At 38.1% G+C, this 14,610-nt stretch overlaps 1 protein-coding gene across 6 annotated transcripts in view; it reads left to right on the top strand.

Moving 5' to 3' along the window:
- RGS22 (regulator of G protein signaling 22) overlaps positions 1-14,610 on the top strand; it is a 161,630-nt gene that overhangs the window by 132,818 nt on the left and 14,202 nt on the right. For all 6 annotated transcript variants that reach the window (XR_004435283.1, XM_033202830.1, XM_033202831.1 and 3 more), the window contains 4 exons: positions 11,355-11,450; positions 13,795-13,888; positions 14,006-14,086; positions 14,331-14,380. Coding sequence is in view for 5 of the 6 variants with exons in the window: in XM_033202830.1 (XP_033058721.1) it covers positions 11,355-11,450; positions 13,795-13,888; positions 14,006-14,086; positions 14,331-14,335 (276 nt within the window). In the remaining variant the exon portion in view is untranslated. The remainder of the gene's footprint in view (positions 1-11,354; positions 11,451-13,794; positions 13,889-14,005; positions 14,087-14,330; positions 14,381-14,610) is intronic.

Genomic DNA, 14,610 nt, shown 5'->3' with positions numbered 1-14,610 from the left:
AAGCCTTCAGTCAGAAGCTTCAGACTTTTGGAATTCCTCTAAATTCATTTCAGATGTCATCTCTTCTAAATGAAGGTTTCCTTGACTTTCTGTGGCAACACAAGCAACTTGCATCCGCTGCAATAACGTTCCTCCCGCTTGTAGAACATGCTTTATATAGTCCTGTGATTAAGTTTTTACGTCTGTCACCTTCATTGGACTAAGATCCTCAATGATAGTATCTGCCTTATTCATCCATGTTTTATAAGCCCTTACACTAGTGTCCAGCACATGCTTAATTATTAATAATTGTTTATTGAACAAATCAGGAAATGAATGAACAAATATTATGTACTGGCAGGGGCAACATTTTCAGTATTAAAATTACAGAATAGGCTGGGCACGGTGCCTCACGCTTGTAATCCCAGCACTTTGGGAGGCCAAGGCGGGCAGATTACCTGAGCTCAGAAGTTCGCAACCAGCCTGGGCAACACAGTGAAACCCCGTCTCTACTAAAATACAAAAAAAAAAAAAAATTAGCTGGGCGTGGCAGCGTGCGCCTGCAGTCCCAGCTACTTGGAAGGCTGAGGCAGGAGAATTGCTTGTACTCGGGAGGCAGAGGTTGCAGTGAGCCAAGATTATGCCCCTGCACTCCAGCCTGGGTGACAGAGTGAGATTCTGTCTAAAAAAAAAAAAAAATTACAGAATGATACATTGTGAAATGTGTAAATGAGTCACAAATTGGCCAGCCTCCCTCTTTGTCTACTATCTATCTATTCATTCATTCATTCATTCATTCATTGTTCTCTTTCTCTTTTTATATTTATCCATTTTAATTAAGAAGGGGTAATTGCTCCCAAATAACATGTTTCATCTTATTTATAAGCTTATGCCTATTTTATTTTTAAAAATAAATGTAAAAGACACCAAAAGACACAAAAGTAATATAATGAACACTCACATTTATTTGTGTAGGCCAAAATAAACACTTTTAACATTTTGCCTTATTTTTCTTTTTCCCATTAGAAATAAAACATTGCAAATAGAGTAAGATCTAGTAACCTCAGCCCTGAGTTCTATAACCCTCCCTATACCTAGGAGCAATCATTAAGTTTGGGATATATTTGTCCAGCTCTTTTTAAAAACAGTGTTTCATGCATATGGATGCATTCATAAACAATATAGAATACTATTTTTTATGTATTTTAACTTACATAAATGGTATCATATTGTATTAGTCTGCTCAGTCTGCCATAAAAAGTATGTTCATTCTTTTTATTTTATTTTATTTCTTGCAGTGGAGTCTCACTGTGTCACCCAGGCTGGAGTGCAGTGGTGCAATCTCAGCTCATTGCAACCTCTGCTTCCCAGGTTCAAGTGATTCTTATGCCTCGGCCTCCTTAGTAGCTGGAACTATAGGCACACGCCACCATGCCAGGCTAATTTTTGTATTTTTAGTAGACAGGGTTTCACCATGTTGGCCAGGCTGGTTGCCAACTCTTGACTTCCAGTGATCTGTCCACCTCAGCCTCCCAAAGTGCTTGGATTACAGGTGTGAGCCACCGTGCCTTGTGATGTTCATTCTTTTTAATCAGCAAATACACTTCCAGAAATTTATTCTGTTTGTTTGTTTGTTTGTTTGTTTTTGAGACGGAGTCTCGCTCTGCCGCCCAGGCTGGAGTGCAGTGGCTGGATCTCAGCTCACTGCAAGCTCCACCTCCCGGGTTTACGCCATTCTCCTGCCTCAGCCTCCCGAGTGGCTGGGACTACAGGTGCCCGCCACCTTGTCCGGCTAGTTTTTTTGTATTTTTTAGTAGAGACGGGGTTTCACTGTGTTAGCCAGGATGGTCTCGATCTGCTGACCTCGTGATCTGCCCGTCTCGGCCTCCCAAAGTGCTGGGATTACAGGCTTGAGCCACCGCGCCCGGCCCAGAAATTTATTCTGAAGGAGAGAATCAACTGGGTGTGGTAGCTCACACCTGTAATCTCAGCACTTTGGCAAACCAGGGCAGGAGGATCACTTGAGCCCAGGGGTTGGAGACCAGCCTGGACAACATAGCAAGACCTCATCTCTACAAATAATTTTAAAATAAATAAATAAATAAGAGAATCATAAACATGCACAAAGATGTATATACACAGCATCACTTATAATAGTAAAAGTTGAAAATGACCCAAATTTATTTTTTTTTTGGTCATCTAATTATTTTAATGGGCAATATACACTATCATCTGGATATAAAAAGTCATGGACAGGTTCATCCTATGAAATGCTAGGCTTTGGGTCTTCTCAAATTTGTGCCACACTGGCAAAATATCTTGTCCTTTACAGAATATAATATAACCCTAGCCAGCTACACAGGAAATTGAGAAAAAAAATACAGGATTTCCATTATTAAAACAAGAGTGAACTGTGTTGTTAACATCACCAGGTTAATTAAGGGTTATTAGTAATAAGAAAAAAGAGGTACTTTTAAAATTCTGTCACCACTGCAAACAGATTTATCAGATGCTGGTTCAACAATATAGAATAATCTTAATATTACAAGTTTCTAATCTAATGCCAATATATTATTATTTTATTAATACCATCTATGCATAGTGACTACATTTTAATGTCTTTCCTTTGGGGCTTTTTTTTTTTTTTTTTTTTGAGAAGGAGTCTCACTCTATCACCCAGTGCTGTGGCATAATCTCGGCTCACTGCAACTTCCACCTCCCATGATCAAGCGATTCTCCTGCCTCAGCCTCCTGAGTAGCTGGGATTACAGGTGCATGCCACCACACCCGGCTAATTTTTGTATTTTTTGTAGAGGCGGTGTTTCACCATGTTAGCTAGGCTCGTCTCAAACTCTTGACCTCAAGTAATCTGCCCACCTTGGCCTCCCAAAGTGCTGGAATTACAGGCGTGAACCACTGCACCAGGCCTTTGGGACTTTTTTTTAATGCATAGGGTTTTATTTTTGTTTTACATAATTATATCCATTCTTTTTTTTTTTTTTTTTAGACAGAGTCTTGCTCTGTCATCCAAGCTGGAGTGCAGTGGCATGATCTCAGCTCACTGCAACCTCTGCCTCTCAGGTTCAAGCAATTCTCCTGCCTCAGACTCCCAGGTAGCTGAGATTACACGCACCCAGCGCCACACCTGGCTAATTTTCATATTTTTAGTAGAGATGGGGTTTCACCATGTTGGCCAGGCTGGTCTCGAACTCCTGACCTCAAGTGACCCACCCACCTCAGCCTTGCAAAGTGTTGGAATTACAGACATGAGCAACTGCACCCAGCCTTATATCCATTCATTATACACAGTTTTAATCTTTTTTTTCTCATTACTGTTGTATCATAACCATTTTCTACATTAAACATGCTTTGTGAACATAGCCTTTTATGACTAGATAATGTTCCATGGAAGGGTTATGGCCATGGGTTATTTAACCAAATGTTTAAATCTAAACATTTCTATCTCACTGTTGCTTATGCTGTTGTAATATTGATCTTGTTGGGCAAAACCACTCCTCCCCAACCCCAGCCCACCACCAAAGTTTTGGGTTACTTCATGAAACTATACATTTCCATGTGTAATTACTGCTGAAAGGGTATAACCATTTTAAGGCATTCAATACATTTACAAATTACTCTCTCATGTGAGTAGTAACCAGATTCCATTCTGCTTAGCTTCAAAGATCAGACAAGATACAAATTATTCTATTAAAAAGTGTATGCCAATTTAAAATGATCTGCAATCTAAATTGGCAGAAAAAACCCATTTTGCTACACTTTTGTTGATATGCATTTTTTATTATACTTTAATTTCTGGGATACATGTACATAATGTGCGGGTTTGTTACATAGGTATATATGTGCCATGGTAGTTCGCTGTACCCATCAACCCATCATCTGGGTTTTTGGTGTTTTTTGTTTTTGTTTTTGTTTTTTTTTTTTTGAGATGGAGTCTCACTCTGTCGCCTGGGCTGGAGTGCAGTGGTGTGATCTTGGCTCACTGCAACTTCTGCCTCCCAGGTTCAAGCGATTCTTCTGCCTCAGCCTCCCAAGTAGCTGGGATTACAGGCGCCCACCAGTATGCCCAGCTAATTTTTTCGATTTTTAGTAGAAACTGAGTTTCACCATGTTGGCCAGGCTGGTCTCGAACTCCTGACCTAATGATTCGCCTGCCTCGGTCTCCCAAATTGCTGGGATTAAGGCATGAGCCACCATGCCTGGCCATGTCATCTAGGTTTTAAGCCCCACATGCATTAGGTATTTGTCCTAATGCTCTCTCTCCCCTTGCCCCCACCCCTGACAGGCCCTGGTGTGTGATGTTGCCCTCCCTGTGTCCATGTGTTCTCATTGTTCGACTCCCACTTATGAGTGAGAACATGTGGTGTTTGGTTTTCTGTTCCTGTATTAGTTTGCTGAGAATGATGGTTCCCAGCTTCTTCCATGTCCCTACAAAGGACATGAATTCATCCTTTTTTATGGCTGCATAGTATTCCGTGGTGTATATGTGCCACATTTTCTTAATCCAGTCTATCATTGATGGGCATTTGGGTTGGTTCCAAGTCTTTGCTATTTTGAATAGTGCTGCAATAAACATACATGTGCATGTGTCTTTATAGTAGAATGATTTATAATCCTTTGGGTATATAGCCAGTAATGGGATTGCTGGGTCAAATGGTATTTCTGGTTCTAGATCCTTGAGGAATCACCATACTGTCTTCCACAATGGTTGAACTAATTTACACTTCCACCAACAGTGTAAGTGTTCCTGTTTCTCCACATCCTCTCTAGCGTCTGTTATTTCCTGACCTTTTTTTTTTTTTTTTGAGATGGAGTCTTGCTAGGTCACCCAGGCTGGAGTGCAGTGGCGTAGTCTCTGCTCACTGCAAGCTCCACCTCCCAAGTTCACACCATTCTCCTGCCTCAGCCTCCTGAGTAGCTGGGACTACAGGCGCCTGCCACCACATCCATCTAATTTGTATTTTTAGTAGAGACAGGGTTTCACCGTATTAGCCAGGATGGTCTCGATCTCCTGACCTCGTGATCCACCCTCTTTGGCCTCCCAAAGTGCTGGGATTACAGGTGTGAGCCACCATGCCTGCCCTATTTCCTGACTTTTTAATGATCGCCATTCTAACTGGTGTGAGATGGTATCTCATTGTGGTTTTGATTTTTATTTCTCTAATGACCAGTAATGATTAACTATTTTTCATATGTTTGTTGGCCACGTAAATGTCTTATTTTGAGAAGTGTCTGTTCATATCCTTTGCCCACTTTTTGATGGGATTGTTTGTTTTTTCCCTGTAAATTTGTTTAAGTTCCTTGTAGATTCTGGATATTAGACCTCTGTCAGATAGATAGATTGCATAAATTTTCTCCCAATCTGTAGGTTGCCTGTTGCCTCTGATGATAGTTTCTTTTGCTGTGCAGAAGCTCTTTAGTTTAATTAGATCCCACTTGTCTATTTTGGCTTTTGTTGCAGTTGCTTTTGGTGTTTTAGTCATGAAGTCTTTGCCCATGCCTATGTCCTGAGTGGTATTGCCTAGGTTTTCTTCTAGGGTTTTTAATGGTTTTAGGTTTTATGTGTAACTCTTTAATCCATCTTGAGTTAATTTTTGTATAACGTTTAAGAAAGGGGTCCAGTTTCAGTTTTCTGCACATGGCTAACCAGTTTTCCCAACACCATTTATTAAATAGGGAATCCTTTCCCTATTGCTTGTTTTTATCAGGTTTGTCGAAGATTAGATGTTTATAGATGTGTGGTGTTATTTCTGAGGCCTCTGTTTTGTTCCATTGGTCTATATATCTGTTTTTGTACGACTACCATGCTGTTTTTGTTACTGTAGTCATGTAGTATAGTTTGAAGTCAGGTAGTGTGATGCTTCCATCTTTGTTCTTTTTGCTTAGGATTGTCTTGGCTCTATGGGCTCTCTTTTGGTTCCATATGAACTTTAAAGTAGTTTTTTCTAGCTCTGTGAAGAAAGTCAATGGTAGCTTGATGGGAATAGCGTTGAATCTATAAATTACTTTGGACAGTATGGCCATTTTCATGATATTGATTCTTCCTATCCCACGATATTGGTTCTTCCTATTCATAAGCATGGAATGTTTATTCATTCGTTTGTGTCCTCTCTTATTTCTTTCAGCATTGGTTTGTAGTTCTCCTTAAAGAGGTTCTTCAGATCCCTTGTAAGTTGGATTCCTAAGTATTTTATTTTCTTTGTAGCAATTGTGAATGGGAGTTCACTCATGATTTGGCTCTCTATTATTGTTGTACAGGAATGCTTGTGAGGTTTTGCACATTGATTTTGTATTCTGAGACTTTGCTGAAGTTGCTTATCAGCTTAAGGAATTTTTGGGCTGAGACAATGGGGTTTTCTAAATATACAATCGTGTCATCTGCAAACAGAGACAATTTGACTTCCTCTCTTCCTATTTGAATACCCTTTATTTCTTTCTCTTACCTGATTGCCCTGACCAGAACTTCCAGTACTATGTTGAATAGGAATGGTGAAAGACGGCATCCTTGTCTTGTGCCGGTTTTCAAAGGGAATCCTTTCAGCTTTTGCCCATTCAGTATGATATTGGCTATGGGTTTTTCATAAATTGACCATATTATTTTGAGATATGTTCCATCAATACCTAGTTTATTGAGTGTTTTTAGCATGAAGGGGTGTTGAATTTTATCAAAGGCCTTTTCTGCATCTATTGAGATAATAATGTGGTTTTTGTCATTGGTTCTGTTTATGTGATGGATTACGTTTATTGGTTTGCATATATTGAACCAGCCTTGCATCCCAGGGATGAAGCCAACTTGATTGTGGTGGATAAGCTTTTTGATGTACTGCTGGATTCAGCTTGCAAATGTTTTATTGAGGATTTTTGCATTGATGTTCATCAGGAATATTGGCCTAAAATTTTCTTTTTTGTTGTGTATCTGCCAGGTTTTGGTATCAGGATGATGCTGGCCTCATAAAATGAGTTAGGGAGGGTCCCTCTTTTTCTACTCTTTGGAATACTTCCAGAAGGAATGGTACCAGTGCCTCTTTGTACCTCTGGTAGAATTTGGCTGTGAATCCATCTGGTCCCAGGCTTTTTTTAGTTGGTAGGTGCCTAATTACACCTCAATTTCAGAACTTGTTATTGGTCTATTCAGGGATTCAACTTCTTTCTGGTTTAGTCTTGGGAGGGTGTATGTGTCCATGAATATATCCATTTCTTCTAGATTTTCTAGTTTATTTGCATAGAAGTATTTATAGTATTCTCTGATGGTAGTTTGTTTTTCTGTGGGATCTGTGGTGATATCCCCTTTATCATTTTTTTATTGTATCTATTTGATTCTTCTGTCTTTTCTTCTTTATTAGTCTGGGTAGTGGTCTATTTTGTTAATCTTTTCAGATAACCAACTCCTGGATTCAGTGATTTTTTTAAGGGTTTTTGGTGTCTGTATCTCCTTCAGTTTTGCTCTGATCTTTGTTTCTTATTTTCTGCTAGCTTTTGAATTTGTTTGTTCTTTCTTCTCTAGTTCTTTTAATTGTGATGTTAGGGTGTTGATTTTAGATCTTTCCCATTTTCTGATGTGGGAATTTAGTGCTATAAATTTCCCTCTTAACACTGTTTTAGCTGTGTCCCCGAGATTCTGGTACATTGTGTCTTTGTTCTAATTGGTTTCAAAGAACTTATTTATTTCTGCCTTAATTTTGTTATTTACCCAATAGTCATTCAGGAGCTGGTTGTTCAGTTTCCATGTAGTTGTGTAGTTTTAAGTGAGTTTCTTAATCCTGAGTTCTAATTTGATTGCACTGTGGTCTGAGAGACTGTTTGTTATGATTTCTGTTATTTTGCATTTGCTGAGGAGTATTTTACTTCCAATCATGTTGTTGATTTTAGAATAAGTGTTACGTGATGCTGAGAAGAATGTATATTCTCTTAATTTGGGGTGGAGAGTTCTGTAGATGTCTATTAGGTCCACTTGGTCCAGAGCTGAGTTCAATCCTGAATATCCTTGTTAATTTTCTGTCTCATTGATCTGTCTAATATTGACAGGTGAGTATTAAAGTCTCCCGTTATTATTGTGTGGGAGTCTAAGTCTCTTTGTAGGTCTCTAAGAACTTGCTTTATGAATCTCCTATATTGGGTGCACATATATTTAGGATATTTAGGATAGTTAGCTCTTCTTGTTGCACTGATCCCTTTACCATTATGTAATGCCCTTCTTTGTCTTTTTTGATCTTTGTTGGTTTAAAGTCTGTTTTATCAGAGACTAGGATTTCTACCCCTGCTTTTTTTTACTTTCCATTTTCTTGGTAAATATACCTCCATTCCTTTATTTTGAGCCTATGCACATGAGATGGGTCACCTGGATACAGCGCACTGATGGGTCTTGACTCTTTATCCAATTTGCCAGTTTGTGTCTTTTAATTGGGGCATTTAGCCTATTTACATAAGGTTAATATTGTTATGTGTGAATCTGATCCTGTCATCATGATGCTAGCTGATTATTTTTCACATTACTTGATGCAGTTTCTTCATAGTGTAATTGGTCTTTGTATTTTGGTATGTTTTTGCAGTGACTGTTAACCAGTTTTTCCTTTCTATAGTTAGTGCTTCCTTCAGGAGCTCTTGTAAGGCAAGCCTGGTGGTCACACAATCCCTCAGCATTTGTTTGTCTGTAAAGGATTATTTTGCCTTCACTTATGAAGCTTAGTTTGGCTGGATATGAAATTCTGAGTTGAAAATTCTTTTCTTTAAGGATGTTGAATAGTGTCCCCCACTCTCTCCTGGCTTACCCTACAGGGTTTCTTCCAGGAGATCCACCGTTAGTCTGATGGGCTTCCCTGTTTAGGTAACCTGACCTTTGTCTCTGGCTGCCCCTAACACTTTTTCCTTCATTTCAACCTTGGAGAATGTGATGATTATGTATCTTGGGGTTGCTCTTCTCGAGGAGTATCTTAGTGGCTTTTTCTGTATTTCCTGAATTTGAATGTTGGCCTGTCTTGCTAGGTTGGGGATATTCTCCTGGATAATATCCTGAAATGTTTTTTCCAACTTGGTTCCATTCTCCCCATCACTTTCAGGTACACCAATCAAATGTAGATTTGGTCTTTTCACATAGTCCCATATTTCTTGGAGGCTTTGTTTGTTCCTTTTCATTCTTTTTCTCTAATCTTGTCTTCACGAGTTTTCAGTCAGTTGATCTTCAATCCATTCTTCTGCTTGATCAGTCTGGCTATTGATATTTGTGTATGCTTCACAAAGTTCTTGCACTGTGTTTTTCAGCTCCATTAGGTCCCAGGTTGACTTCACACTGCTGTGCTGGCAGCGAGAATTTCAAGCCAGAGGATCTTAGCTTGCTGGGGTCCTTGGGGATGGGACCCACTGAGTGAGACCACTTGGCTCCCTGGCTTCAGCTCCCTTTCCAGGGGAGTGAATGACTGTCTCACTAGGGTTCCAGGCTCCACTGGGATACAAAAAAAAAAAAACAAAACTGGAGCTAGTTCGGTGTCTGCCCAAATGGCTGCCTACTTTTGTGCTTGAAACCCACGGCCCTGGTGGCATAGGCATCCAAGGGAATCTCCTGGCCTGCGGGTTGCAAAGACCATGGGAAAAGCATAGTTTCTGGGCTGGAGTGCATCGTTCCTTATGGCACAGTCCCTCATGGCTTCCCTTGGCTAGGGGAGGGAGTTCCCCAACCCCTTGCACTTCTCGGGTGAGGCAACACCCCACCCTGCTTCTGCTCACACTCCATGGGCTGTACCGTCTAACCAGTCCCAATGAGATGAACCAGTACCTCAGGAGGAAATGCAGAAATCACCCTCCTTCTGTGTTGGTCTCGCTGGGAGCTGCAGACCTGAGCTCTTCCTATTCAGTCATCTTGCCAGATGAGGTACCTAGAATAGTCAAATTCATAGAAACAGAAAGTAGAATAGAGGTGCCAGGTTCTAAGGATAGAAGGCAATGAGGAATTATTATTTAATGGGTACAGAGCTTCTGTTTCAGATAATGAAGTTCTAGAAATGAAAAGTAGTTGGTATGGACTACATGTTTGTGTTCCTCAAAATTCATACATTGAAACTCTCATATTATTTTTAAAGACTAATTTGAAAGGCATGAAATGTTTTTCTTATTTTCATAGCTTTGATTAGTAGGGATATTGAAAAAATTGTCCATTTTTGTTAAGCAGTAGCATTTCCTCTTTGGGGAAGTTTCTGTGGTATCTCTTCTTTACTCATCTATTGGCTTATTTGTTTTTCTTAAAGATTTGTATTAATTGAAATGCAATTATACATGGTTCTTTTTTGTTATAATTACTTCAAATGTGTTTTTCTCTTAAGTTTGGGTAAGTTATTTTTTTCTTTTTTTAAAGAAATTTAATTTTTTATTTGTATAGATTTAGGAGTACAAGTGCAGTTGTGTTACATGGGTATGTTGTGTGTGGTAAAGTCTAGGCGTTGAAGTATACTCATCAACCAAATAGTGTATGTTGTACCCAACAGGTTGTATTTCATCCTTCATTTGCCTCCCACCCTCCCAGCTTTTGGAGTCACCAGTGTCTGTTACTCTACTCTGTATGTCTGTGTGTACCCATCCTTTAGCTCCCACTTACAAGGGAGAACATGTGGTTTTTGACTTTCTGTTTCTGAGTAAGAAAACGACCTAAATTTCTAATAAGTGTTGCTAATTAAATTATCTATGGTACATCCTTTTCCTAGAATATTATCTGTTGAAAGTGATTATAACATTTATTCATTTTATCATTCAGCAAACCTTTTAGTGCATAAGATCATTCATCCACTGAAAATGGTGATGTAATTTATTAATTTCATCATTCAGCAAATTATTTGAGTGCATACTATGTGGCAGACACTGTTCTACAGCAGATAAACAATAATAAATAATACAAAGGCCCAGCGTACATTCCAGTTCTATATTTTCACATTTTCACAACATATTCTACATGAAAAGGCAGATTTAAAAAGAGCAAATATAGTTAGATTCTATTTGTATAAAATTTATATAATAAAATATAAAGATTAAAATTGTGAATCCACGCATTTTCCCTAGTGAGAAATATGGATGGATGTTCATGAAAATGTTCATAGTGGTTTTTCTTAGATTCCAGAATTTGGGAATGATTTTTACTTTCAACTTAATCATTTCTCTCATTTATTTTAAAGCATTTTTATATTAGTATGAAATAAAATTAAAGATCAAAGCAGGAGACTCTGTCACATTAGTGATATTGACTTGATGAAACCTCAAGTGTAGCACTCACTATGAAATATTGTGTTGTATGATGTTACAACTCCTTAACCATAAGTTTATATTAACATAGCGTTATCTTTTTGGGGGAATAATTTAATTTAATATAATTACAGGATGGAATCAAACAATATGCAAATACTTCAGTGCCTGCTATCAAAACTGCTTTACTCAGTGATTCCTTCCTAGGCCTCCAACCATATGGCCGACAGGTAAGCATGCAAGATGGTACAGACCCCATTTCCCCTCTAGAGCACTGGATAGTGGAATGCAGTAACTGAGTCATTGTACAGTACTAGAAATGTGTTTGTTTGAAAATAAGCCTATAATTATAATAGTAGGAGAGATTGAAGGGAGTTTCTTTGAGCCTTCAGAGAGCGTTAAAATTTCAGCCAATCCCAGATAGTTTAATAAAGAAAAATAACTTCTTGAGATACATGAGGAAGACTTAAATTGCAGAAGTTGAAATGATCATCTTGTTGGAAAAGAAAGTAAGACAGATGCAGTATAATAGAACAAGATGGAATATATATAGGATGTTGTATTCTTAGGTTAAAAAATGACAGAAGAATGTCAAATGCTTAGTCTCAAATTTTTAGTTTTTTGAAGTAGTCATAAAATTAACCATACATGACCACCAACCAATACATTATAGTGTCTGTGTTCACATTTACATTTATACCTAGTACATTTATAACTGTTACTTCCCTGAAATTTCGTGTTTAACTTATATCTATTTTTGATGACTTGTATTGAAAGCATTTGTATCTTGGGATAATACTAACTCAAGAAACAATCGTTTTGGCATTTAGGAATGTCAAGTAAGTTCAGTTACCCAGCTAAGATAACTGACCAACTATGAAGCTATTATTGAGAGAAGAGAAATATCCAATTTTGTGGAACTGTATACTGAAAGAGATATCTAAAAGCCTATGATACCTAGTAAATAATACCATTCATTAGCAAATGACTAGCATTAAATTTTAGAAACACAGTGTGAAAGGGAGAAATGTCCAGTTAGAGATACTAGGCTTCTTCTTTTTTTTTTTTTTTTGAGGCAGAGTCTTGCTCTGTCACCCAGGCTGGAGTGCAGTGGTACGGTAACTCTTTGCAGGTTAAAGGGTATAAGGGCTCTTTGCAACCTCAACTTCCTAGGCTCAAGGAATCCTTACTTCAGTCTCCCAAGTAGCCGGGACTACAGGCGCACAACTTAACCATGCCTGGCTAATTTTTTTGTATTTTTTGTAGATATAAGGTTTCGCCATATTTCCCAGGCTGGTCTCAAACTCCTGGACTTGTGCAATCCTCCCACCTTAGCCTGCCAAAGTGCTAGGATTACAGTCGTGAGATAACAGGCTTCTAATCTTTGTTTTATCACAAGTCAGTATTAACCCCGAAACCTGGATATAATCACATAATTTCCTTTGAGCCACTTACCTTATCTGTTAAAAAGAGAGAGAGAGTAAGGGATGATGATGATGGTGGTGGTAATGATGATGCTATCTTGTCATATTCAAGATTTTTGTAAGAAACTAAAAAATTTTTAGAAACCAAAGATATTTTATAAATATAAATGTAGCTTATTATGACTTCTGTTTAAAGTATGCATGTTGAATTACTTTAGCAATTTGTAAAGTAATAATACACTGACATTTTGTAAATGTAGATACCCTATACAGTTGTTCCTCAGTACCCACTGTGGGGTGGTTCCAAGACTACCTGCAGATATCAAAATCTGAAGATGCTCAAGTCCCTGATATAAAACAACATGGTATTTGCATATAACCTATCCACATCCTCCCATATATTTTGAATCACCTCTAGATTACACATATTACCTAAGTATTATACTATAGCATAAGTAAATGCTATGTACATAGTTATACTATATATTTTGTTTGTATTATGTTTTGTTGATTTTTTAAAATATTTTTGATCTGCAATTGGGTTGAATCTGAAGATGCAGAAGCTGTGGATACAGAAGGGCTCACTGTATATGCATTTGTTTTAAATAGATTTTGCACATTGAAGAATTATAATGAATCCAAATGCAAAATTACTCTCCCCCTAAAACTTGATTTACATCAAATTGAATATATAGAGATCTTTCCTAAGCACTAAATTTATAATCAAATTGAATATATAAAGATGACTGAATAGCTGTCAAGATATCTGTAAAGCTTTTGTTAACATTGATTCACTGAGAAACAGAATATCACCACCCTCACGTTCCCACCCCATCTCCTCCCTTCGAACCAGGGAATTTAAATATTTTGTCAAGGCTATAGAAGAAAATACACTTACTTTATCATAATATTTGTATGAAAATGGACTAAGGTAGGTTGATAATAATTTGTGGTACCCAGTTAAAAGGTGACCTGGGCACATTCAGTTGGTGAAAATTCATATCATTATAAACTTGTGATGTGCACTTTTCTTTATGTGTGTTATACTTTAATAAAAATTTAAATGAAGAGGCTGATAGAAGACATCTTATCTTCAGTTTATTTCCTAAGGCAAACATTTCAGAATTAACTTTGAAAATTGTATTTTTAGCCAACCTGGTGCTACTCAAAGTATATAGAAGCCTTAGAACAGGAGAGAATTCTTCTTAAGATCCAAGAAGAACTAGAAAAAAAGTTGTTTGCAGGTAATTTTTGCTTTTTGCCTACAAGGTTACTTTTTTGTCTTTTATCACAGATTAATTTTAGAAGACTTTGCCAATATTTACTTTACTGTTTTTCTTATCTCTTTTATTTTCATGCAGGCTTGCAACCTCTCACAAATTTTAAGGCTAGTGCTTCAACTATGTCTTTGAAAAACAATATGTCTGCCTACAGCAGCCAGAGTGAGTTCCCAGTGTAGTCTATCTTCAGTTCTTTCTTTCTTTTTGTTGGAGTTCTGCCTCTCACCTGGCCATTCAGAATGTACAGGGAGGAAGCGGGGATGACCAACCCCTCCACCCTGTTCTGTCCCCCAGCTCAGGAGAATGTCTCCATGTATGTAAGTCCTGCTTCTCTCTGTCTCGATTCCTCTCCTCTGCTACGGAGGAAAGACTAACATATATACATAAAACTTCATGTCTTTTCCAGAGTGACAGCATTCATGTGAGTGTTTCCATCCTCCTGCTGATAGGCTCAAGGTACGTCATAGTCTGAATGTTGGTTGGTCCCACACATGTCCTCTTAATACACTCATTCATGTACATGCATGCATGCACATACACACAGCATACCACACATATAACATGTCCCACTAATAAATCGATGGGGAGGAAAGCCTTGCCTCCCTTTTGAATGGCACAGTCTCCTAAGAAGTAAGGCCTCTGGAGAGTAATCATGTATTGCTTTTATTTACTCCTTGTCTGTTCTC

This window comes from Trachypithecus francoisi, unplaced genomic scaffold (assembly GCF_009764315.1).
Source record: "Trachypithecus francoisi isolate TF-2019V2 unplaced genomic scaffold, Tfra_2.0 Lachesis_group7, whole genome shotgun sequence".
In the NCBI taxonomy this organism is placed as follows: Eukaryota; Metazoa; Chordata; class Mammalia; order Primates; family Cercopithecidae; genus Trachypithecus; species Trachypithecus francoisi.
The sequence above is the reverse complement of the archived record's forward strand: the minus strand, read 5'-3'. Positions and strand labels throughout refer to the sequence as shown.